Source organism: Parambassis ranga, chromosome 19 (genome assembly GCF_900634625.1).
Source record: "Parambassis ranga chromosome 19, fParRan2.1, whole genome shotgun sequence".
NCBI classification, from domain to species: Eukaryota; Metazoa; Chordata; class Actinopteri; family Ambassidae; genus Parambassis; species Parambassis ranga.
This window is the reverse complement of record NC_041039.1, coordinates 18,233,993-18,259,063: the sequence shown is the minus strand read 5'-3', so window position 1 is coordinate 18,259,063 and position 25,071 is coordinate 18,233,993. Positions and strand designations below refer to the sequence as shown.

The 25,071-nt window shown below is 42.7% G+C and overlaps 3 protein-coding genes across 7 annotated transcripts; 2 read left to right on the top strand and 1 right to left on the bottom strand.

Annotated features, from left to right (window-relative positions):
- Window positions 1–1,042: 1,042 nt before the first annotated feature.
- skic8 (SKI8 subunit of superkiller complex) lies at window positions 1,043–7,107 on the top strand. Its single transcript, XM_028431133.1, has 11 exons — window positions 1,043–1,172; window positions 1,433–1,489; window positions 1,600–1,627; window positions 2,745–2,850; window positions 3,145–3,317; window positions 3,957–4,105; window positions 4,304–4,397; window positions 4,634–4,727; window positions 5,895–5,987; window positions 6,239–6,317; window positions 6,906–7,107. Exons 2-11 carry the CDS (start codon window positions 1,478–1,480, stop codon window positions 6,993–6,995), a joined length of 918 nt encoding a protein of 305 aa, XP_028286934.1. The 5' UTR covers window positions 1,043–1,172; window positions 1,433–1,477; the 3' UTR covers window positions 6,996–7,107.
- A 363-nt stretch (window positions 7,108–7,470) lies between these two features.
- slc25a44a (solute carrier family 25 member 44a) lies at window positions 7,471–15,868 on the bottom strand. Of its 4 annotated transcripts, none has more exons than XM_028431422.1 (5): window positions 15,851–15,868; window positions 11,511–11,630; window positions 10,079–10,769; window positions 9,860–9,987; window positions 7,471–9,768 (listed from the first exon to the last, which is right to left on the bottom strand). In XM_028431422.1, the coding sequence occupies exons 3-5, from the start codon at window positions 10,710–10,712 to the stop codon at window positions 9,577–9,579; spliced, it is 954 nt and encodes a 317-aa protein (XP_028287223.1). In that variant the 5' UTR covers window positions 10,713–10,769; window positions 11,511–11,630; window positions 15,851–15,868; the 3' UTR covers window positions 7,471–9,576. The 4 variants fall into 4 exon arrangements, with proteins under 4 accessions (XP_028287223.1, XP_028287225.1, XP_028287222.1 ...); XM_028431424.1 differs by lacking the exon at window positions 15,851–15,868 and adding an exon at window positions 11,765–11,801 and having other exon boundaries at window positions 11,535–11,630; XM_028431421.1 differs by lacking the exon at window positions 15,851–15,868 and adding an exon at window positions 11,765–11,790.
- Window positions 15,421–25,044, top strand: ireb2 (iron-responsive element binding protein 2). 2 transcript variants are annotated; one of them, XM_028431417.1, is made up of 22 exons: window positions 15,421–15,525; window positions 17,084–17,170; window positions 17,310–17,475; window positions 17,788–17,925; window positions 18,047–18,289; window positions 18,567–18,636; window positions 18,807–18,990; window positions 19,084–19,223; window positions 19,356–19,527; window positions 19,620–19,720; window positions 19,840–19,956; window positions 20,091–20,250; window positions 20,409–20,544; window positions 20,632–20,716; window positions 20,799–20,955; window positions 21,233–21,357; window positions 21,684–21,788; window positions 21,876–22,018; window positions 22,228–22,375; window positions 22,701–22,823; window positions 22,901–23,086; window positions 23,167–25,044. In XM_028431417.1, the coding sequence occupies exons 1-22, from the start codon at window positions 15,501–15,503 to the stop codon at window positions 23,275–23,277; spliced, it is 2,922 nt and encodes a 973-aa protein (XP_028287218.1). In that variant the 5' UTR covers window positions 15,421–15,500; the 3' UTR covers window positions 23,278–25,044. The 2 variants fall into 2 exon arrangements, 1 of the variants encoding a protein (XP_028287218.1); XR_003672246.1 differs by lacking the exon at window positions 23,167–25,044 and having other exon boundaries at window positions 22,228–22,423; window positions 22,531–22,823; window positions 22,901–22,926.
- Window positions 25,045–25,071: the final 27 nt, after the last annotated feature.

Below are 25,071 nucleotides of genomic sequence, written 5' to 3'. Positions count from 1 at the left end.
GTGGAGTCATGCTTCAAGAGCAGAGCAGAGGCAGAGAGACTCTGAAAGAATATTACAACTATAAAAGCTTTGATTCTGACTTTATGTTTCTGTCTGTTTAGTCCTAATGCAGATAATATTAAAGAAGCTTTAAAAAGTCTCCTTTACTCAGCAGGAGCACATTAACATGAGTTCATCTGTATCATATTGAACATATTTGATGTTTTGTGTCATCCTGCCCTTGGTGCACTTCCTTTAGTCCTCATTTCAGTATGAGAATTGCACAAAAACAGGTTCATTACCTGCCACTGAATCACTGGCTGAAAAAAGCTTCAACAACACAGAGAAATGTACAAGTGCCTGATGAAAAAACAACAACATCTATATACACATTTATTTCACTCTGGGCACAGAGAGCTGGTTTCAGATTTAATGGGGAGCCACCATACATCAGCTACAGGAAAACTGTGGCTAATATCAGAGCCATTCTGGGTCTTTAGTAAAATCCCTCCCATCACTGTCTCATCTTCCAGGTCCTCAGCTGTCAGGAGAATCATGCTGATGTCCTTTTCTATCACTCTCTGCTGTACTTGACGAGTAATTTAAATGCACTGACTGTATATGTTCTTAGCTCTACTTGGAATAATTCTTCTGAAAGCATGTGGAGCTGCGATATTAATATTAAAATATTTTTCTGCTTAGTGTTCAGACTCAAGTTTCCCTTTCACTCTGGTTTTTTTTTACTATATCAGGCATTGAGCCTGGATGAAATGCTGCTAAACCACTGTCTTTAAAACATCAACTCCACACATTTCATTACATTAAGTGTACTTGAATTCAGATAGCAATAATAAAACTACACACTCTTCTTCTTTTTTTATTGTAATACTGAAGCAAAAAGTAAAATAAAAAAGAAAATGTTTCTTTTATTTTTTATTTTATTTGAATCTCAACATATAACATATCAAATCATTTTGTTTTCATCGGTGTCTTTCAATTGCTTTACAGACGCTCTGCCTCCACCTATCCGCTGGTGGCGCTAGTGCGCTTCTTAAGCTGTTTCCTGCCACCGTTAAAAGAAATCGAAGATGAAGACGGAGACCGGAAGTTACATCAAATGTTGTGATGGCGTCTCACATGTAAATTACCGAGCATCCAAAATTTAATAAAACGTAATATCGGGTGTAATAAAGGTATGTGGGACCCTTATTATTTTGTTAGCTATCTTAATGTTAGCAGCGTTATCTCTGTATGCTGTACGAGAGCCTGATAATGGTGTAAGCGTAAAAAGAGCTAACGGCACTGTGTGGCAGCGCTAGCTAGCCTTAGCTATAGTTTATTCATAAGATCAGCTCCAGTACACGTTGGCTCAAGCTATGTTAAAAAGTGGACAAATATTTTCTCAACTCTCTGAATTTACTGTTAAACTGACACGTGATGATTTTGATTTTAGATTGAAGTGAGTTAAAGGCGCTTTCCTACTTCTAGGACCAAAACAATGAGCACTCAAGTAAGTGATGAATTCGTGTAGCTTCATATTTCCCCCTCCGTCACGTCTGTTTGCTCTTTGCTCATGTACTGAATGCGAAGATTAACCATGAACATGTGCTTTGATTTCAGTACAGCATTCTGTTCAAGCAAGAACACGGTGAGTGATGAATAAGCAATCGCGTTGTTACTGTTAGCATCGTGTTGTTTAAAAACTCTGATAACTAGTACACATTATTATACAGCATTGGTCCCCAACCACCGGACCGGGGACCGGTACCGGTCCGTGGGTCATTTGGTACCGGGCCGCACAGAAAGACTGAGCAAAACATATATTATTCATTATCTGAGTCTGAAAGCTGTTTCATTTATAAATCGATCAGATTCATCCGCCTGTGCCTTTAAGCACCTGCCCAGACGCTTGTCTCGGTCACGGGATACGGCCCCAAAATTAAGCCCACAAGCAGCAAAAATGAATAAAAAACAAACGTCTTTGGAGAGCTTCTTCGGAAAGGGGAAAAGGCCTAACGAGGAGACAGAAGAAGAGGAGCCTACCCCTTCAAAGAAAAAGAAACCCGCATTTAAAAGACTATATCAGGAGTCCTATTTAAAATACGGATTTATTGCAACAGGTGATTCTCACACACCAAGTCCACTCTGAGTGATATGTGGCGACAGACTCGCAAATGAGGCAACGAAGCCTTCAAAACTGCGAGACCGAGCACCCTGCATTAAAAGACAAGCCATGGAAGAAAACATGAACAAGAACGACTGAAGCAATTAATGACGGCCAAAACAAAATTACGGAGTGGACTGGACATAAGAAACACACTTCGGGTGTCATGTCTCCCATTATCCCCAGATGGGACCGCCTCATTGCTGAGAAAGCTCAAAGGATCCCACTAATTAAGCATAAGAGTAAGTTGTCTCTTTATGCACTTTTTTTTCTGTGCCGGTCCGTGAAAGTATTGTTTTACATGATACCGGTCCGTGGTGCAAAAAAGGTTGGGGACCGCTGTTATACAGCATAATGATGTGTACTAATTATCAGCATCGTTACTATCACTATATTTAATCTTGTTATAAAAACCGTTTTCTCAGGGGTCATGTTAGTATCAAAGATTTGGTTTTGTCAAGGCCTTATACGTGTACATTATGGATTTAATATCTTGAATGTATTAGCATTAAATAACATGATGGAGAACATCAGATTTATCCATTAAATAGTAATGGCCTCAGCAGCCTCACTTGTTATCCTGCCCTTATGTCCTTTTCAGCACACGATGATGCTATCTGGACGGCAGCATGGGGTAAAAGTGAAGCGGATGGCTCTGAAACCATTGTCACTGGCTCGTTAGATGACATGGTGAAAGTGTGGAAATGGTAGGTTTCATCTTAATGCTACTCAGGACACTAATAACTGGAATCCATTTGTCGTGAGTGTGTGTGCTTGTACAGCTATCTATATGAGTGTCTGACCACTGAAGTGACTGAATACTTTTAGACCCTTTCTGTTTGTTCTGTTTGGCTTGTTTGAGGGTTAAGACTTGGCTCTAGGTAAAGGTTACTGCTTACTTCAGCTGCATAGCAATAAATTCTGCTTGTTTCTGCAATTTATTTTGTGCTAATCATGGATTTAATTGGCTGGGTAAAATAAGAGAAATACTCTTCATGCAGGTCTGATGAGAAGCTGGAGCTGCAGTGGACTCTGGAGGGACACCAGCTGGGTGTGGTCTCAGTAGACATCAGTCACAATGGAGCCATCGCTGCCTCCAGCTCCCTCGATGCACACATCCGTCTCTGGGACCTAGAATCTGGAAAACAGATCAAGTCCATGGATGCAGGACCAGGTATAATGTCAGATCTCAGACTGTCACAGTGAATTTTATTCTGTTTTAATTCACAGTGTGTTGTCATGTTAATGAGCTACTACAGGTGAAACTACAGTCCAGTTTCTATGAAAAAACCACCCTGCAGGAAATGACAGATTCTTTGCACAAAAAGCCAGGTTTATTTTTTTTACGTTGACCTTTTGAGGACCCCCAGCCTGAGAAACCACTGCTTGTGAACTGAACTCCACTTCATCTAAATGCCATGTCGCCTTCCATTAGTGCTGCTCCGTTACACTCAGTGGTTGGTCTGGGTCAGGGGATTACAAAGCTTTTCTTTTTCTTTTTATTGGCTTTAGAGTAAAGATTGTTTTTTCATGGATGAACTTTAAATGTATTTTCCACAGGAATAGTTTTGTCAACATTGACTCAAGTAAATGTACCTATTGTATAATCATTAATCAGATTCAACTGTTGTCTTTTTTATTGCCTATGATTTTTGTGTAACTGTGTTATACTTCACAAAGACATGTTTGAGAGCTCTGTATTATTAGCTGTGACCATGTTGTTATAATGTAGTAAAGAATTAGCGTAAAGAGAAATGTGAAGAAAGCCTGTGTGTACATGTGTGTTTAATCATCCCTGTGCTCTCCTCTCCAGTTGATGCATGGACGGTTGCCTTCTCCCCAGACTCTAAGTACATCGCCACAGGAAGCCATCTTGGAAAGGTCAACATCTTTGGTGTGGAGAGTGGCAAGAAGGAATTTTCTCTAGACACTCGTGGAAAATTCATCCTGAGTATAGCTTACGTAAGTTATATTTACATCTGTTTTATAGCTGGGTCATGGAGTCTCAAACTCAGATTCTCTATAGGCTGAAGCTCACATTGCTGCTTTTACAGTTTATTTTAGCTCATCTTTCACTTTATATTCAGTCTCATACTCTCTCTGCTGCTATAAGTAGCCAATATAAAATTGCATTGGTGTGTTTTTGGTTTTGCTCTTTAGAGCCCTGATGGAAAGTATTTGGCCAGTGGAGCTATTGATGGAATCATCAACATCTTTGACATTGCCACTGGGAAACTGCTCCACACACTGGAAGGTAAACGTAACACTTAACTTCATCATATAGGTAACTAATGATGCAGCTAGCACTATTATTATATATCTGTAAACATTTGAATTAAAGGATAAAAACCAGCAACTGTGCAGGGGGTTTGATCAGACTTCTGATTCACATGTTTGGAATATGGACTTTTCAGTTGTACAAAGTGAACACCCACGGTCTTCACCTGTCTTGTCAATTTGACTAAGTGACTCTAATACCTGTCACCTTAGGTCACGCGATGCCCATCAGATCCCTAACCTTCTCCCCTGACTCCCAGCTCCTGGTTACTGCCTCTGACGATGGCTACATCAAAATATATGACGTGTGAGTTTGTGATTTTCTCTAAAGTGAAATGTAAGGTTCATAAATATGCTGCAGAAACAATGATGTGTGTTTTGGCTTTGGCCAGATGTGGCCTATTCCCTCCAATTGTATACATTAGAATTACAAACTAAGCAACAACAAAAGACCTATAACACCATGGATGACAAAGTAGATGACAGCAGGACTCTGTCCATGGATAAGTTAAACCCTTTTACAAAAGTTAGCCAAGTTGAGAACAATCTGGAGAAGGTAGGTGTGTCAGGGTCAAAGTCTATCCAAGAGTCAAGAGTCAGCTTTTTGATTGTAATTCAGAGGCTGCACAACAAGGCCAAAAAAATAGCAACAACAGGCAGGAGCTGAAGGCAGCTGCAGTAAAGGCCTGGCAAACCATCTCTGGCAAAAGTGTGTTTTAGACTTCAGTCTTTAACTGCAAAAGATTTACATCCAAGCAGGATCCATACTCCGCGAGAACAGAGAACTCCCTTCCCTCTGCAGACGTTACGCCCACAAAATGACATCATTTTTCCTCTCGGACCGCCCGTTGTGCAGCGCTCTCGGACACATGGCCTGGGCAGAACTTTTTCTCTTGGTGCTGTGTGTCAACCATGCTGTGATTGGTCAGAATTTATTGTGGGCGTGATGAATGTGGAGAAGCCAAGAGCTTCTTCAGGTGCAGAACACACAGACAGAAGGAGGAAGCACAGCGACGATGGACAGTTTAGATGAGCAGCTGGCAAACAGCTGCTGGAAGGAGAAACACGGCGCACAGAGCAGAGCGTCTGTCCAATGCGCTTATGTGCTCACAATCTACAATATAACTGCATTGTCAACCTTTTGTGTGTGACGTGCGCTGCATAGGAGGGCCGTATGAGGAGTTCTGCACACACACGTCTTGCGGAGTATGGTACCTCGGTGGCGAAACAAACTTTTTTTTTTACTCTTACCACCCGTGGAGCGAGTTCTCTGTTCTCTGTTCTCGTGGAGTATGGAACAGTCCTTATGTTTGTAGTTATGTGTGGTTTGTTCCATTATACAGTACATGAGCCACCAAAATGTTTGTGTATAAAAGTGGCGGCGGTGGTGGTGTACAGAGGGACAAATGCCAACAAAATGATTGTTCATTATTCCAATATTTAGCTCTAGATATTTGCTTTTAATGTTTTGCAGACAACACGCTAACCTGGCTGGCACACTGAGTGGCCACGGGTCCTGGGTTCTTAATGTGGCCTTCTCTCCAGATGACACCCACTTTGTCTCAAGGTAAAACCAAACCTGACTCATCATCAGTCTGACAATGACAACATGACTGGTAAATCACCTCTTCTGTTATCTGTTAGCGAGTCAGCACAAGTGTGTCTTCTTTCCCATGCTTTCACTCCCAGTGTGCAAAAGCGTCATGAGCTGAAGCTGTTTTTCAAACAAAGTTTCCACTTCACAGTGCCAAGAGAAACTGAGCCGGCCAAGATACACCATGAAAACATGTAAAATGTCCTCTTCTCTGCTCCTCTCAGCTCATCTGACAAGAGTGTGAAGGTCTGGGACGCCAGCTCCAGAGCTTGTATCAACACTTTCTTCGACCATCAAGACCAGGTGACAACACTGACTCCGCTTCCCGTCATGTATTATAATCATATATTCAAAGCTGTTGTAGGTGTTGATGTGCAGGAGAAATCTGCATCAGGCCCAGTCTTCTCTGATGTTTTCACTCTGGCAAAAACCAATAAGCCCAGCTGTCATTAGATCTGTTTGCAGACGCCTGCGGGGAGCTTGATCTGTTCTCCAACAAAAGCCTGAGATAGAAGCAGCGCTGCAGTTCCTCAGAGACGAGTTCAGAGGCAGCTCTGTCTGCCATGTTGTTTTTGTTGCTCATCATTATGTGGCTGCAAAACCACAAGATCTGCCGGGACTATTTGCAGCCAATTAGATGCTCAGCATTGCTTTGTTCTTCTACGTATTTCCATTTTGATCCCTGCAGTGTAGTTTGTTCTCAGCTCGGTGTGGTTGCATTTGTGGTGTTTCATCTAGGACCAAAACTGCTCCACATGTAAGGTCCAGCTTTAGAAATCTCAGTCATAAAACCAGAAAACTGACTGACGGTACATTAGAAGAAGTAGGACTAAATATCTGTTGCACACTGAATTACACTGGTCACATTCTTTCTGCTCCTGCTGTCTTCAGGTGTGGAGTGTGAAGTACAACAGCACAGGCTCAAAGATCATCTCAGCTGGGGACGACCGTGCCATCCACATCTACGACTGTCCCATGTGATGAAGGGCATCTGGATTTGTGCGGGGTTCAGACCAGTGGAGTCAAGTTGTAAAATATGATGAATTGTTTTGCACCGGCCAAGTACGGTCAAATAAAGAAGTTTGTTTTTGTACTTTTTGTTTTTGAGTTGATGTGTCTTATCTCATCAAGTTTTATGTGAGGGTGACAGAATGTGAAGTGTTGTGTGATGCATTCCAGAAAGTAGAGAAGACGCAGCCAAAGAACTTGAGGGAATACTAATTAAGTTAAAATGGAAAGAACATTATTTCCCCCGAGGATTTGAGTTAAAAAAAATACAACTTACATGCTCATTAATAACCGTTACATGTTTAAGTTGCACCATTTCTGCTGCTGTGTATGTCTACCATGTCAGAAGGTTGCAGTAGGTGCCTCAAATTTGAGCTACTGCTCCCTCCAGTGGACCAACCAGAGCACTGCAGCATACCGCTTCTAATATATACTGTCCAGCTCTTTATTGTCGTTATTCAGAATTCTTTAATATCCACAAGTTCTCAATGTTTAAAACACATCAAACTACACTTTCTGTGGTATCACTCAGCACAGAGCACACAACCTTCTCCACACAGGCAATAGTCTGTCCAGTTTGCTTTGCAGAAATGTTGCGTTGCCATAAATACCATAGACTAACTATAGAAGTAATGTTTGTTTAAAAAAGAAAAGGCACACAGACAGATTCTGGCAGTGGGGTCACCCAGGCCAGTTTTATATCTTCTCTGATCAGCACATGATCAACACAAGGGGTTTCTAATCATCAATTAGCTAACACGGTGTAGCATTAGAAGTCAGCTGTTTTCAGCTAGAATAGTCATTTAGCACACTTACTTACACTTAAATGTCCATTTTAAAAAAAATTACAAATAAGGACATTTCTAATTGACCTGAAGCTTTTGAACAGCAGTGTAAGTCTGAACATGGCTGTATTTATGTATCTATTACAGTAACGCCCACACTCTTTGAGTGACTTAACTCTGAAGGCAGCTGTGTAGTTTGTGTGCTGGTGTGCTACTCTATACATCTCCCTTTAACCAAAGAGTAGCAGATTTGATCCCGTCATCTCAATAGTACCAATGATGTGCAGGATTGTTGACAGTAAAAGTGGCCCATAAAGAAAATCCTGAATGTGGCCTTAGGCCTGTAAAGAGTTAAACCTCCTACATTAATGATTCATCTTTCAAAGCAAGTGAAAGCACCCGCCTGATTGGCCCAATCAACATATCAATACATTAAAATCACAGAAAAGGACACAGCTTACAGAGAGAGTGAAGTCCTCATGTTTAGGCCTGTACAGATAAACGTGCTTTCTTAATTTTACACCAACACCTTCTGCATATGTTCCTTTTGACTGAAGCGAGCACGCCGCCTTTTTCCAGATGTCTGGTTATCCGACTTCATATTTTGGCACATTAACAACACAGCAGATGTATTAGGGGTGTAAGGGTACACAAAAGTCAACCGTTTAGAAAGTGTTTACAGCTTAAAATCATTTCTCATTTTCCATTGACCCTTACAGGCAGCAGTTTGAGCTGCTCGCTCTCTTTCTGGCTCCACTGAGGATACATTGATCGTGTTTAAGTAATCCTAATTAATTTCAGGGACTAAGTACTATATCTACATGTTGACTGCAGAAAGGCAGATTCAAAACTCAATGAACGTTCACATGCGTACTGTTACACCCCTACGCATGACGTTAAAATACACACTGACTGGTATGTGCGGCTCCATTTTTAAATTGGAACCTAGTGGCTGCCATTGAAGTACAGCACACAAATAATAAGCAACACATCGAGGCCATATATTTAAAAAAGAAAGAAAAAAAGGCAGTTACACAGCAGTGGAGGAGAGATCGTTCAGAGAAACAAAGACAGCATAGGTTGAAATTTTACATGGACATTGATTCTCCAAAAGGTAAATGAGATCGCCTCATCCAAACATTAGTCTATTTTCTTCTCAATAGACCTATCGGTTCAAAATCTGGATTCTAATTATAACATTGTCTTTATTGCTAATTCCATTCATAAGGTGACATTTTGTTTATTCATATAGATCCATTGCAGGCATCTGTGCCTTGTAAAATGAGGCTATATGTGGTTTCCCTGCCAAAAAGAACAAGTCCCAGGTTTTTTCTTGCACAATAATGACTTTATATTCTACTAGATTATCCATTTTTTTCTGATGAATTTAGTAGTTGAATCTAGAAATTCTCCCCCAGCAGACACTTATTCATCTTACATACAGGCCTGATTCATCATCAGACTTTCTGTGTTCAGTCAACAGTCATCAGAATGTGCAGTATTTAAGCTATCTGCCGTAACAACATATCGTCGTGTTTCAGTGGGTCAGAGTTGATGAAGGCGTCACGTTGATTTAACGGTTTTGACTCCCACAGCAACAAGTCCACACAAAGTAAACACCTGCAGCTCCACGTGTCCTCAAAGACAAAGATCTGCACTGTGTCCCAATGCTGGCAATAAAACAGCACTGACCTAAAAGCCACGAACAAGCAGGTACCGGGTAAGTCTGAAGCCTTCCTGCGAGGGTGTCCTGCTTTCTTTTTCATCTTTCACCAGTGTCTGGACTCAATCAAGTCAGATCGCAGGCTCAGTCTCTTCAGAGTCTCATACCCTACCACGATGAGCACTGACGTAGGCGTGGAGGAGATGATTCTGGCTGACAAACCCTTGGTCATTATCCAGATGCCCTCCTCTGCCAGCAGCTGCTTGAATGTTTCGATGACAGACGATCGCCCTTCCACCTGTTAACAGAAAAGACGTCATCAATGTGAGAAGGCAGCACGAGATTTTTTTTTTTGTGTAAGAGTCGGTGAACTTTTCTTCTGTGTTTACCTGCACTCTTGCTCGAACCACATCCATAGGGTTGGTGATAGTGGAAGCAGTTGCTGCTGCCATTGGTCCTGCCAAAGCCTGCAGAATTAGGTGGGGACACTCACTCGGTGCCATTAGGGACAGCTGTTCTGGGAATGCAAAGGACAGAGAAACAATGTGAGCCCGAAATATGGCAAGACGACGGCACACTCACAGAGGTCTTTTTTTGAAAGGTTTTACCTGCATAAAAATGATAAAAAGGCCACCAGAGTGCACTGTTTGGGATGTACGTGAGTAACGACGCCACATAACCCCTGTAAAATCCCCTGAAACCATCGGCTGCAAATATCTGCACTGTAATGTCACGGGTTTGCCCGAAAGTCAGTCTGCGCTTCCTCGCTGTGAGCATCATTTTGGGTTTGGGCTTGAAGCGCGTCAGGTGTTCCCCTTGTCCTTGCATCATGAGATGCTGTGACACCACATCTATGGGCACGGTGATGGTCTGAGCCACCAGTGAAGCTGCCCCTCCTGCCACCACCGACTTCACCGTGTTACTGGGAGAGTACTGGGACACATACTTGCGCACCAACTCGTACGTGGTGATATAAGCCTGTCCTGAGATCAGAGTGAACGTATTGACCATGAAGCCGCGATAGAGGCCCTGGACACCCTCTGTCCGTAGGATCTTGCAGAAGGCATCGAAAGTGCCGGAGTAAAGGGTCTTGCCCTTCTGCACCTGCAGGCGGGTTCGGATTAGGCTGGCTGGATAGACGGTGGCCCTTGTGGTCAAGGTCATGAACACACCCAGGGAGTAGAACTTCCTCTTATCCAGGTCCTCCCATTCAATGATCTGGATGGCACCTTTCTGCTGCATGGTGCCGGCCAAGGCAGCGCTGTGCCCCCTAAAGCCACGGATCTGCAGCCATCAGACCTGCAAAAGCCACAAACAATAACACCTGTGGTCAGATGGAAGAACATGCTAACATGCTATTGCTTCGTAGTGTGTTAGTGCTGTGCAGAGCTTTGCAGATACACGTCTGCAAAATGAGTTTGTGCTATTGTGTTCGTCTGTATGGTGATTGACCCCATTCTGATCAATCATTCCACCAATTAGTACTACTCAACTCCACTTATGAACAGTGACCTGCTGAGTGTCTCAGTCTTGCCTGATTTCCCATAATTCTTCACTGTATGTTGTCAAAGAGCTACATAAGCTAATGCTAATACAGAAGCTGGAATGTTTACGCTGATGCTTGCAGTAGCTGACTGTCACCAGTATGTGATTACGATTGTCACAATATACGGTGTTAGTTTTGTGTTTTTGTCCTGAGATGTATTTACGTATTGAAATATATCAGCTACTGCACATCTGTCCAGAGAGACGAACACAGTGGGTTGTGTTACAGTCGTCCTAGTTAAAGCTGATATGCTACATGTCATGCTAAAGAATCAGAGAATGATGTTCGAGTTTACGAATGAAACACAGACGCCTCGCAGACAGACAGTAGATCTGACATTAGTTCATCAGGTTTTTTCGCAGCGATGATGGTGATGACAGGAGGAAACACGTGCAATGTCACAGCGTGTACTCGCGCTTTCTTAGCTAGCTAACAGCGGAGCTCGCTGTGCTGAGATTAACACTATTAAACGTAAGTAAACCACTTAAACGTACCTGTTAGTGGGTCGTGTGGCTCACCTGCCGCATCTATAGTCGCTGCAGCAAACCTGAGCTGCCTTGTTGAACTCATACGGCCTGTTCCGCTGCAAGGTGGGTCATGTCTTCCGTCCATTACTGCTGCGAGCAAACATTATCAAAGGTGAAAGGTCATGAGCTAAGTTTCCTTTCTACAGTGTATTATAGTTTGTTTTTTTAACTTTTCCTAGAATGATACACGTGGTAAAACATATCTTTATCATCCAAGTTACCCCTGTAAGTAGAAATGTTGACTTTGCTGACTGTTAAGATAATTTGACAATATAATGCGTTCAGGTTCCGCAGCTAGTGTGGAAGTTTAGGGATTCAAAAGCAGGGTTGGAAGCGGAAGTGGTCCGTCAGAGCCAATACCAGATAAAAATTGCAACAATTCCAATAGAAATAATTAGCAGTTATTAATAATGCAAGACAAAAGCTATGTGTTGTTTGCTGTGTAGTAGTTTTGTTTAGTAGTGTTTAGTTTTACCAAGCCGAACTACCTATACAGCCAAAATAGTCTGAGGTGTCGTGAACGCGGCGCGAGACTGCAGAGTACCATGTATGGTGTCACGTGGGATTTTTTTGCGACTGCATTTTTAAAGCGACAGTTTCACCAAATATTATAATAACAACAACAACAATAATAATATACATAATAATAATACACATTTTAATAATGATAATAACAACAACAACAACAACAATAATAAATGTTATTATTATTGTTGTTATTTGTTGATGAAGATTCTCAGTCATCCAGGTCATCATACGTAGAGAAGGTTGAAGCAAGGCGTCTGGACTTGTAGAGTTTTCTAGAAGACGTTTCGCTGCTCATCCAAGCAGCTTCATCAGTTCTAACTGTTTGGTGGGGAAACATGGTTTATATGTGGTTACAGACCTCAGTGGGTGGGTCTGGGTAAAACTTAAAAAACTTAAAAAACAATAGCACTAAATGTTTCCATACTTACCTGTGATGTTCTGGCTGACTGGGCCAGGTGTGTCTAACGACTGGCTAACGACTATGAAACTGCCGGAGGGGGACTGGTTGACAGCCCTTTGTTCTTACTGTGAGTATGTGCAAACTTCCTGGGAATGGATGGAATCACTGCATTGTATGTGGTAGAAAGATGATGTCTGAGGCCACCACCTCTGTTAAGGGAAGGTTTTTCCAGCTTAACATAGATGGCTTCCTTGACTCCTCTTTCATACCACCTTTCCTCTCTGTCTAAAATGTGAACATTGTTGTCCTCAAAGGAGTGTCCTTTGTCTTTGAGGTGGAGGTGAACAGCTGAGTCTTGTCCTGAGGAGGTGGCTCTCCTGTGCTGAGCCATTCTTCTGTGGAGTGGTTGTTTAGTTTCTCCAATGTACAGATCAGAACATTCCTCACTGCACTGGACTGCATATATCACATTACTGTGTTTCTCCCTGGGAATCTTATCCTTCGGGTGAACCAGTCTCTGTCTCAGTGTTGTCATAGGTTTGAAATGGACCGGGATGTCATGGTTGTTGAAGATCCTGCGGAGTTTCTCTGATACTCCTGACACATATGGAATGGAGATGTTCTTTCTCCGCCTGGTGTTGTCCTTCTTCTTGTTGTTGGGGGGTCTTGTTTTTGTGGCTTTGATGAGTGCCCACTTCGGGTAGCCACATGTTTGCAGGGCCTTCCTGATGTGGTGTTGCTCCTTCTTCTTCCCCTCTGAGCTGGTGGGTACAGTTTGTGCTCTGTGCTGCAAGGTCCTGATGACTCCCAGTTTGTGTTCCAGTGGGTGGTGTGAATCAAACAACAGATACTGGTCCGTGTGTGTGGGTTTCCTGTACACTTCCACATTGAGGCTCCTGTCCTCCTCAATGTGTACTGTGCAGTCCAAGAAGGCCAGATTGTTGTCCTTAGTGTCCTCGCGAGTGAACTTGATGTTGTTATCCACTGCGTTGATGTGTTCTGTGAACCGTTCCACTTCGTTGGTCTTGATTTTAACCCAGGTGTCATCCACATATCTAAACCAGTGGGTGGGGGTGGTTCCAGGATAGGAACTCAGGGCTCTTCTCTCCACTTCTTCCATGTAGAGGTTGGCCACAATAGGAGACACAGGTGATCCCATCGCACAGCCGTGCTTCTGTCTGTAAAAGTTCCCATTGTACTGGAAATAAGTGGTGGTCAGGCAGAGGTCCAGCAGGTCACAGATGTGGTCTGGCGTTAGGTTGGTTCTCTCCTTGAGTGTGCTGTCTTGTGTGAGGCACGTCCTTACCATCTCTGTGGCTTCTGATGTAGGGATGCAGGTGAACAAGGAGGTGACATCAAATGAGACCATGGTGTCGTCTGGGTCCATTTGGATCTTCTCCACCTTGTTCACAAAGTCCTGAGAGTTGTGGATGTGATGTGGTGTGTCACCTACCAGTGGTGTCAGGAGTTCAGCCAAGTGCTTAGCCACGTTGTATGTGACTGAGTTTGTGCTGCTGACGATGGGTCTGAGGGGGACTCCTTCCTTGTGTATCTTGGGGAGTCCATACAGGCGTGGAGTGGCTTCCCCCGGATACAGTCGAAAGTAGAGCTTGCGGTTGATGATTTGGTCCTTCTCCAGTTTTTGTAGGTAGCTGACTAGTTTCTTCTTGTAGTTTCCGGTGGGGTCCCTCTTCAGTGTCTCATATGTGGCTGTGTCACTGAGGAGATCTGTCACTTTGGAGTGGTAGTCCTGTGTGTTGAGCACCACTGTGCATCTTCCTTTGTCTGCTGATAAGATGGTAATGTCCCGGTCCTTTTGTAGTGCAATCAGGGCCTTCCTTTCATCACTGGAGAGGTTGGATGGCGGTGGTATGAAAGAGGAGTCAAGGAAGCCATCTATGTTAAGCTGGAAAAACCTTCCCTTAACAGAGGTGGTGGCCTCAGACATCATCTTTCTACCACATACAATGCAGTGATTCCATCCATTCCCAGGAAGTTTGCACATAATCACAGTAAGAACAAAGGGCTGTCAACCAGTCCCCCTCCGGCAGTTTCATAGTCGTTAGCCAGTCGTTAGACACACCTGGCCCAGTCAGCCAGAACATCACAGGTAAGTATGGAAACATTTAGTGCTATTGTTTTTTAAGTTTTTTAAGTTTTACCCAGACCCACCCACTGAGGTCTGTAACCACATATAAACCATGTTTCCCCACCAAACAGTTAGAACTGATGAAGCTGCTTGGATGAGCAGCGAAACGTCTTCTAGAAAACTCTACAAGTCCAGACGCCTTGCTTCAACCTTCTCTACGTATTGTTGTTATTATTATTAGTAACAATAATAATAACAATAATAATAAAAAATGTTATTATTATTGTTATTATTATTAGTAACAATAATAATAATAATAATAATAATAATAATAATAATAATAATAATAATAATAATAATAATAATAATAATAATAATAATAATAACAATGAACTGCTTCAAAAGAGAGGCACAAACTCATTGTCTGGATAACCCTCTGGGTTTTTAAAGAGGAAATAGTGTTCAAAGGATACATGACATGGGTTTAGAGTTCTTAGATCTGGATTTGTAGGTAAGAAGTCTTGCTAAAAGAACGCTGAAGTTGTTTTTTTATTCATATACTTGTTGGTGTGTATTTGTTAAATATTATATTTACTGAAACTAAACAATAACGCTGTGCATGGCTGCCCAATTAGCTTATATGTGTGGTAAATAAACTCAGAGGACGCTATCCTCATGTGAAAAAGCCGATAAGTCGACTTCAAGTTATTGTTTTTTGTATTTATCATAGAATTTTAAAGAAATGACTGAATGAGTGTGTTTTTAGGACAGACTACCACACGGTCCGGTGTCTGTTGAATGTATTTGATGTTCTGTCGTGTTATTTTGTTGCAGACCGATTATGGGCGTGGTCACGGATATCTGCACCCTGATTGGTCGGTTCCGTGACGCGTTGACTGGGCCGTAGTGAGAACGGGTCGTGTTGATTTCAGAAGTCATCATGGCGCACACTTCCCCAGTCAAAGGTAAAGGGGTATCTTTTGCTAACCTTCCGTAACAACCTGTCATTTGAGCTGCCATTCAGACCAGAAAGGTTTAAATAAGTGTAAAAAGCGTCGGTGCTTTGAAACGCGCTGTCGTTTGCTTTTAGTTCATGTTCCGAAGTGTAACCGGCGTCACTCTGTTGTGAAACATGAAAGCTAACATTAGCTAGCTAAGGTAACGCTCACTGTACGACTAAGCAAGAGCTGTTAAATTACCCAGTTTCACAAGCCAGCGTTGTCCTAGCTCTGCGCCTCGCTTCTCGGTTTAGCACACAGTGTTAAAATGTTAATGTGTTTTAGTAATTACCTAGTTTTTTTCCCCCACATCTTTTGAAAATATTCTTCTCGCTAAGCACGATAAGATCTTGCTTAGCGAGAGTGTGCTGTGCGATAACTACCAGTCTGAGCAAATTGAAGCTGTGCTAGCCTCGTAGCTGTCTTCCTTCCTTCCTTACTTACCTGGCCACCAATACGGATGCAAAAGTTAAAGCATATTGGCATTTAATTTATATTTAAATATACGCAACAACTTGTGGTTACAGAGGATTTTATAACGATGTGAGTCCGTCTAAAGATGTCTTGTTATGCCTGTTTCGTTGTGTTGTGGTTCTTATAGTAGGTTTACTGTGTGTTTTCCATTCTGGCTGCTTTGCATTACAGTTTTTGCATTATTATTTTTATGTGTTGTGTAAACATCTTACTGAGGCAGGATTTTTTTTAGGTGTTTGGCTTGTTTATCAGGAGTATATATTCCCATTGGTTGTGTACAGGCTGCATGCATTCATATGACTAAACAGTGCAGAACCTCAAATTGTAAATTTTTAAATGGACATGTTATTATGGTTGACATTTTAGGATAAGTTGCTGGCAGCATTTTAGTAGAGGAAATGCTACAGATGAAGATAGGAAACCCTCAGTGTGTCATTCACTTAGCATATGATCAGATCTGTCAGAATTTCACTGAACTACTTTGTGTGCATTTACATGTCATGTTTTAAGTCTGAAGGATCTTTCAACTCTGCATCGTTTTTTTGCTTTAATTTGGGAAATAAACCCAACGGACAAGTGTTTCAAAACTAGATATCTGAGAGCTAAAGATACAGCATGATGTCCTCTTACGAGATCACAGAGGAATGCTGTGCCAGTACTCCCTGACCACAGGGGTTTGGGATTTTAACACATTTTAAAGGAGAATTTCTTCAATATGTAACATGCAGTTTGATTTTGTCAGCTTGCATCTTTTAGATGCAAACATACCCTCTGTTTGGTATGTGCTGTCGTCTAATAAACATCTGCTCAAAGACTCATATTAGGTGATGTTTGGTTGTTCTTATCTGACTCCATAGCTACTAATAACTACCAACAATGGTCCTCACTGTGGAAATGTTTGCAAGAATAGTCAGTCATTTGTTTATACCTCTTCCACTCAGTTTTTTTTACTGTCCAGAGGGAACCTGAACAGCCTGTTAGTAGAGGTGATAAAGCACATAGCGCAGTGTGGCTGGAATTGTAGTAAATGTGTTTGCTTTCACCTCTGCAGAGCACCCATACAGCCATCTAATTGATTTGCTGCAAGATGGCAGGATCAAATTCTTCAATCCAGATAAATTAAATGATCCAAGATATGGTGAGTTCACACCGTTTGCAAGATGTTTAAGGGTTAGTTGTGTAATAGTAGTAGTCAGCATGTTGAAGTTGTGGTCTTAAGGAACATTCACAGAGCACATTCTTCAGCTATGTGTATTTTTGTGTGTGCTCCTTTATAGACAAACTGCCTCTATCCATCCGTGTCTTATTGGAGGCTGCGATTCGTAAAAGCGATGGCTTTTACACAAAAGAAGAAGACATCCAGAATATCTTGGACTGGCAACAGCAGCAGAATAAAACCGAGGTGCCATTCACTCCAGCGCGAGTCCTTCTGCAGGACTTCACGTGAGTTTCACAGGGTGCTCTGTCAACATCAGTTCTTTCTGCTGTGAGAGACATGAGATATGATCAGTTTCCCTTTAATTAGTGAGATCAGAATGGATAGCTGATTTAAGGGATGAGGGTAAAGCAGGTGCTTCAGCAGCAACTAGCTTATCAGATCTTTTTCCATCGTGATCGTTTGTTGTGTTTTGAACAAAAACACTTAATGTACATTTTGTCTTGACAATGACATATTTAGTGTTTAACATGTTTTCCTATAAAATCCATGGAAAGGTTGGCTGGTTCATTTTTTCCCCCTCTGGTTTCCTTTGACAGTGGCATTCCTGCCATGGTGGACCTGGCAGCCATGAGGGATGCTGTGGCCAAACATGGGGTGGACCCTGCTCTGGTCAACCCTAAATGCCCCACAGACCTCATAGTAGACCATTCTTTACAGATTGATTATAGCAAATGGTGTGTTTGCCTTTATATTCTTCTATTATCAAGACATGTTTGACTTTCATCATTTTTTTAATATACAGTTGTAGCCAGATCCGCTTTATTTATTTTGTTTTTGTACATTTTTTATTCCCAGTGCCATACAGAATGCTCCCAACCCTGGTGGGGGGTATAGTCCAAACCAGAGCCAGGGCCCTACTCGCTCGATACCCAGCAGGCCTCCGTCCAGAGGAGGCTCACAGTGCGGAGGCCAGCGTGGCTCCTGTTGCAAGCCTGCCTGCAGTGATCCTCCGGCCTCCCCGGGTCAACATCCAGCCTCTGTCCAGCAGATTGAGAACACACCTGTCCTTTGCCCGTTCCACCTGAAGCCTGTTTCTGAGTAAGTTGTTAAGGACAAAGGGAACAGATACTGTAATAGATGAGTGTAATACCCCATGCAGGCTCATTTGTTACTGCACTATCATAGCTAGAAATACAAAGAACTCACACAATAAAACTATTAGCATTTCTACAACCTCTACAAACCAGTTTTCACAAAGGTCTGCTAATCACAGCTGTTTCACTTTTTTTAATAGACCACATCAGTCAGATGAGTTAAGATATTAGTGCCAGGAAACTCCCCTCTCATAACACTGCTTTCACTTTTTTGTCTGCAGAACTGAAACAGCTCTGAAGAATCAAGAAATGGAACTAATCAGAAACAAAGAGAGGCTCCAGTTTTTTAAGGTACCATTAAGAGGAAAAGTTATTTATGTGTTCTTTCATAGAGTCTGTGTAAAAGAGAAAAGTTCCAGGCGTTGTTGTGGAAATATTTTGGGGGGCTGTGACTTTATGACTTATTTCAAAAGTAAAAGCTGTTTGCTGAAGAGAACACTTACATTTGAAATTTTTCACAGTGGTGTTCAAAAGCCTTTAAGAATGTGAACGTGGTTCCGCCGGATGTTGGAGCAGTCCACCAGCTGAATTTGGAGTATTTGTCCAGAGTGGTGCAGGTCAGCGACGGTTTAATCTACCCTGACAGCGTGGTGGGAACCGACTCTCACACCACCATGATCAACGGCCTGGGCATCCTGGGCTGGGGTAAATGTTTCCACACGTAGCAGTTGATGAATGTTTTCGATGTAAACCTGTTCATAAATATGTCTTTTTGTTCGTGCTTCCTCTTTCTTTCAGGTGTTGGGGGAATCGAGTCAGAAGCTGTGATGCTAGGCCAGCCAGTGTCTCTAACCCTTCCTCAGGTGGTGGGCTGTAAACTGGTCGGCTCCATTAACCCTATGAGTACATCTATAGACATCGTCCTCGGAATCACAAAGGTAACACTCTTCCACTCTCCTGAGTCGGTAAGACAAGACTTGTCGAGTCCCGTTTTATTGCTGCTTACCCTCTAGGAGCATATTTTTGTAAAGTATTGTATACTGATATGTGGATGGTATTTTTTTTTTCAGCACTTACGTCAGGCTGGGATTGCTGGAAGGTTTGTGGAGTTTTTTGGACCTGGTGTCTCCCAGCTGTCGGTTCCTGACAGAACCACCATTGCCAACATGTGCCCAGAGTATAATGCTACTGTTAGCTTCTTCCCCGTCGACCAAGTCACACTCAAGCACTTTAAAAAGACAAGTGAGTAACATCGAGTATATGATTTGTTTTTAGAAGTTAGGTAGAAGGTAATTGTTATGGTAAATATGACATGTCCTCCTTCACTCTCCCAGATTTTACCCAGGAAAAACTTGAATTGTTGGAGTCTTACATGAAGGCTGTAAAACTTTTTCACAGCTATGAAAACCCTTCAGAAGATCCACAGTACTCTGAGGTAATTTGTCATCAAAATAAAAGCTAAAACAGATCTGAGTCCTCTAAATTGTTTTCTAAGCCCAGAGAATGAACAATGACAATAATTAGCTAGTAGTGAAGTCACTGATGTTTGTGCAGGTGATCGAGATCAACCTGAGCTCCATGGTGCCCTATGTGAGCGGACCAAAGAGGCCTCAGGACAGAGTGGCAGTCAGCGACATGAAAGAAGATTTCCAGAGTTGTCTTGATGAGAAGGTGATGTTAAAAAATGTTGTTTCTGTGTGTCTTAAATGAAACAATTGCCAAGGGTTTAAGGGGGGGGGGGTCAAGCTGAAATTTGGGGTTTGTCTGAGCGGATGGTTGAACGCGCTTCTTCGATCGGTCTTCAGGTGGGTTTTAAAGGTTTCCACATCTCTAAGGAGAAGCAGGAGACTCGTATTCCTTTCCTGCACTGTGGTCAGGAGTACCAGCTGGCACATGGCTCTGTAGTTATCGCTGCTGTTATCAGCTGTACCAACAACTGCAATCCGTCTGTCATGCTGACTGCAGGTAAAAAAAAAATCAGTTACATTTACACAAACACAATATTTATAGTGTATATGGGCCATATGTACAATCAATGTTTTCTAGAAGCATGCACTGTCCTATCCAGTGTTTCTTTTCTGTCCTGCACATACGCTAAACAAAGCATTGTTTGTGATTGACAGGTCTTCTGGCCAAAAAGGCTGTAGAGGCAGGGCTCGTGGTCAAACCTTACATCCGGACCAGCCTGGCTCCTGGAAGTGGCATGGTAACTCACTACCTCAATACCAGTGGAGTCCTGCCTTACTTTAGTCAGCTGGGGTAAGCATGCTACTTTAAAGAGTGCGAAAGTGATCGCTGACACAAAAGAAGCCCGAATGAGTCACTGTGTTGTTCTGTATATGGCAGGTTTGAGGTGATCGGTTACGGCTGTGCCACCTGTGTGGGAAACACAGCACCGTTACCCGAAGCCGTCGTAGATGCAATCAAACAGGTGAGATGTTCGTAAAGCTGTGTGGCACTGTTTAAAAATGATTTCCACACCAGGTAAATATTGATGACCTCCTCTGTTCTAGGGGGATCTGGTGGCCTGTGGTGTTTTGTCCGGCAACAGGCACTTTGAAGGCCGCCTGTGCGACTGCGTGCGTGCCAACTACCTGGCCTCCCCTCCCCTTGTGGTGGCGTATGCTATTGCAGGAACTGTGGGAATCGACTTTGAGAAAGAGCCTTTAGGTAAGAGGGGGGATCGCTGGGAGGGCATTTCTCTGAGAGCTGAGGATCAACAGGGGATTGTAGGAATTTAGTGGATTAGAGTGAGTGAGTAAATAGTGATTCACTGTCTTGTGCGGGCAAGTATCAGCCACATAGAAAGTGAAAAACAAAGAAGCAATGCCTGAAGTACTGCAGTTGAACAAACATTTTCTGTAATGTGTGTGAGCACTAGTTTTTAGTGCAATGTCAGGTTTCTGTTTAGACGTTTGTAAAGTTGATCATCTTGTTCTTTGAACAGGATTCACATCAGAGGGGAAGGAGGTGTACCTTCATGATATCTGGCCGTCCAGAGAGGAGGTTCAACAGACTGAAGAAGACACAGTTATCTCCTCCATCTTTAAGGATCTCAGGGGAAGGATGGAGGTTAGTGATGAGCTAGTTTTCTTCACCATTGAACAGTGTGAAAAACAGATTATGTGTGGCCATATGTGAGGCATTCAAATGTTGAGTGTAGGTCACTGACCGAGTGTGACACTTAAGCCGTACTTATCCCTAGCTAGACTACATACAGTTGGGGAAACATTCTTTAAACCCCTGCTGATTTTGTAAGTTTACCCACTAACAAAGACATGATCAGTCTATAATTTCAGTGGTAGGTTTATTTGAACAGTGAGAGACGGAACAATAACAAAAACAAATCCTGAAAAATGCATTTTAAAAAAAGTTCTAAATTAATCTGCATCCTCTAGAAAGGGAACGCATTGTGGAACAACCTCGACTGTCCAGACTCTGTTGTTTTCCCCTGGGATCACAAGTCCACATATATCCGCTCTCCGTCTTTCTTTAGCAAATTGGTAAGTGCTGTGTAAATGTTCTTTGATTGTACGTTTTAGTGTCTTACACTCACATTGATTACGTCATCTGTTTTTTTTTTGTCTCAGAGCAAAGAGGTGCCTGCTCCTCAGTCGATAGAAAATGCACATGCCTTACTGTTCCTTGGGGACAAAGTGACCACGGACCACATCTCACCAGCTGGTAGCATAGCCAGGGTCAGCGCTGCTGCCAAATACCTGCTGAGTAAACGGTCAGTATCAAGCCCCATCCCACATAAGATGAAGCTCACGTTAACTGCTTTTATATACATTCCAGCTTCACCCTATTTTTGTGTTGATTGAAACACAAGACAGAACACACCTTCTGTGCTCAGATCGGCCATGGTGATAGCATACAGCTGTTTGTTTATCACTGCAGAAATTCAAATATATTTCCATTATATTTTGAATATTTTCTCAGGCTAACGCCGCGGGAGTTTAACTCGTACGGTGCTCGCAGAGGGAACGATGCAGTGATGACCAGAGGCACGTTTGCCAGCATCAAGCTCCAAAATCGCTTCATTGGCAAACCAGGCCCAAAGACTTTGCACATTCCTACAGGCCAGGCAGTGAGTAGAAACTTCACTAGACCAGTGACACACATAGCAAATACATGTTTCAGTATTCAGAGAAGATTGAAGCAAGGCGTCTGGACTTGTAGAGTTTTCTTGAAGACGTTTCGCTTCATCAGTTCTAACTGTTTGGTGGGGTCCAGACGCCTTGCTTCAATCTTCTCTACGTATGATGACCTGGATGACTGAGAATCTTCATCAACAGGTTTCAGTATTCTTGCACAAGCTGGCAGGATCGATGCAGGCCAGACTAGACAGCATGTTGTTTCTTCCATGTGAGACCTTGCGCTAATATCCTGCTCTCTTGCTGTGTGATCATCAGCTGGATGTTTTTGAGGCAGCTGAACGCTATCAGAAAGACGGCGTTCCCCTCATCATCCTGGCAGGCAAAGACTACGGCTCTGGAAACTCCAGGGACTGGGTCGCCAAAGGACCATACCTACTGGTAAACCACAGTCCTTACTCAACATTAAAGTTTAATTCTCCTTCTTGCTTTGACCTTTCTCTAACCTCTGGTTGCAGGGGGTGCGTGCGGTCATCGCAGAGAGCTTTGAGAAGCTTCACAAGAACCAGCTGGTGGGAATGGGCATCATACCACTACAGTTCCTGTCTGGCCAGAACGCTGATTCACTGGAGCTCAACGGGAAGGAGAGCTTCAGCATCGACCTGCCAGAGAGCCTGAGTCCGAGGCAACAACTCACTGTCAAGGTACGTGATTTTGATCTGTGATGACACGTATAACGTAGATTCAGGTTGAATGAGGGATTCGTTTCTGTGCTCTCTTGCAGACCAGCCAGGGACAGTCGTTCCTTGTTACAGCGCTGTTTGACACAGAGATGGACGTTATCTTTTTCCAACATGGAGGGCTTCTAAGATACGTTGCTCGGACTTTGCTCTAAAAAAAAAAAAAAAGCCTGCAGCCCGATCCTACACTTCACTGAACCAGACCGTCTTTATTTAATTTTCTGTTCAGCACAGACAGGAAAGAAGTTGGCCATCAAAGTGACATGAAGGTTGATGTTTTGTCCGTTTGGACTGGATCGGTGTCTCCAGACTTTGTGCGATGTCTGCGTCTGAATCACTACATTAGACTGTTTCTGCATCAGCGACCACAGCGAACCACAAGAAGACACGGTGACATTTACTCTGTAAAGAGATTGCTTCAAAGACAACCTTTGGGGGACTTTCATTTGAAGTTGATCCCGTTTCTGTTAACTCGTACAACAATCCTGCCTGGAAAGGCTCAGATGGTGCTAGGTACGATGGCATGGATGCATTGTTCCTTATGGATCAGTCTTGCACACTTTTCCCAACAAGTCACACCTTGTGAATTTCAGAACTTGATGTCAGTGCTGTTAATATTTCTCTATTCAGACAGTTCAGTTGGGTCCTGATACAATCACTTCTTATGGTGGAAAAATGTCTTCTATTTGCTGTTACTGTTGTCACCAAGCTTCCTACATAAAGCTCATGCTTCTGACAGTCCGCTGCATTACAGTGAGTTGAATTTGCTTAGCATGCGTGGTCCTTTACATTAACCTGACAGGGGTAAAAAAAAAAGAAAGAAAAAAAGACCAGATGACTGCATATTGTCCCACTTACTACATAGTTAAATTCAGAACCATAATGCTTTTGTGAAATAGATGATCAGAACAAAATGCCGCACTTCCCCAGTCAGAGTTCACCACAGCTGTGCCTCAAGCTGGTGATTAAACTTTATTAGATTTAACTCTTGACAGATGACATGCAAAGTCAAATGATGATAAAGACATATCACCAGCTCACTGGGCATTATTTCACTTGCTTGAAATTAAATTTACCTCATTTGTTGACGTCCTGGGCAATCTTAACTGCATACATAGCAGCAGTCTGTTCTTTATAATTAAGAGATTGCAGGCTGACCAATCAGAATCAAGAACTCAGCATAGCTGCTGACCAATCAGATAGTCTTTATAATATCCGATCAGTCAGCAGCTATACTGACTTTTTGACATCTTATTGGGATCTGGCACAGAGTGATAGATGCAGGTGTTACTGCAGCGCTCTCTTTTAGTGCCACTGTACGACATGCGTCCTTAACATGACTCACCCCTGCCAGACTTGTTGAATAAGAGAGAGTCCATCCTGTGTAACATACACTTCACATTATTTACAATTTGGACGGAAGCCTTTATGCATTTGTTTTGTAGAGAGCATGATGTTGTGATTTTATATCAAAATCTGCAGCAGTCACTTATGAGTCAAAACCATAACCTGCCCAAATCTTTTGCAAAGCTGTTCTCCAGCTATCAGTCAACAAATACGATGGTTTGCTTTGTCCAACTGCCAAAATCGAACTGAAGAAAGTAGCGAGCATGGTTATGCCTCTTTTGTTTGGGTGCCTCGTGCGCAGACCATACCAACGCCAGTGTGGTTTCTACACTGCTTCATTTCATAGGAGGGTTTTGAAGTTGCTCAGCCTTTCTTTGACTTTCTTTTGCCTTCTTAGTTCAAGCAGTGATGACAGGATGAAACATAGCTGTGACAATATGTGGCAGTCGACCCATTTACGTACTGCTGCCATTATCCTACTTTGAAGAGCCGAAGTATGAAAACAAAGTATATCACTGTACATGTGGAGGAGGGTGTAATCATTGTAAATAGTTTTTAATAAATAGTAAAGTAAAGTTGGCACTGCAGTGGTCTGTTAATCA

Bases quoted from the DNA above. Each gene is read 5' to 3' on its own strand.
- skic8 (XM_028431133.1), top strand. The intron at 4,728-5,894 runs GTGAGTTTGTGA...AATGTTTTGCAG, and splicing joins TACATCAAAATATATGACGT to ACAACACGCTAACCTGGCTG. The intron at 6,318-6,905 runs GTGACAACACTG...TGCTGTCTTCAG, and splicing joins TCTTCGACCATCAAGACCAG to GTGTGGAGTGTGAAGTACAA.
- slc25a44a (XM_028431422.1), bottom strand. From the start codon at position 10,712: ATGCAGCAGAAAGGTGCCATCCAGATCATTGAATGGGAGGACCTGGAT. The intron at 9,988-10,078 runs GTAAAACCTTTC...TTGCATTCCCAG, and splicing joins TTTTTATCATTTTTATGCAG to AACAGCTGTCCCTAATGGCA. The intron at 9,769-9,859 runs GTAAACACAGAA...TTCTGTTAACAG, and splicing joins TGGTTCGAGCAAGAGTGCAG to GTGGAAGGGCGATCGTCTGT.
- ireb2 (XM_028431417.1), top strand. From the start codon at position 15,501: ATGGCGCACACTTCCCCAGTCAAAG. The intron at 17,476-17,787 runs GTGAGTTTCACA...TTCCTTTGACAG, and splicing joins GTCCTTCTGCAGGACTTCAC to TGGCATTCCTGCCATGGTGG. The intron at 21,358-21,683 runs GTTAGTGATGAG...TGCATCCTCTAG, and splicing joins ATCTCAGGGGAAGGATGGAG to AAAGGGAACGCATTGTGGAA.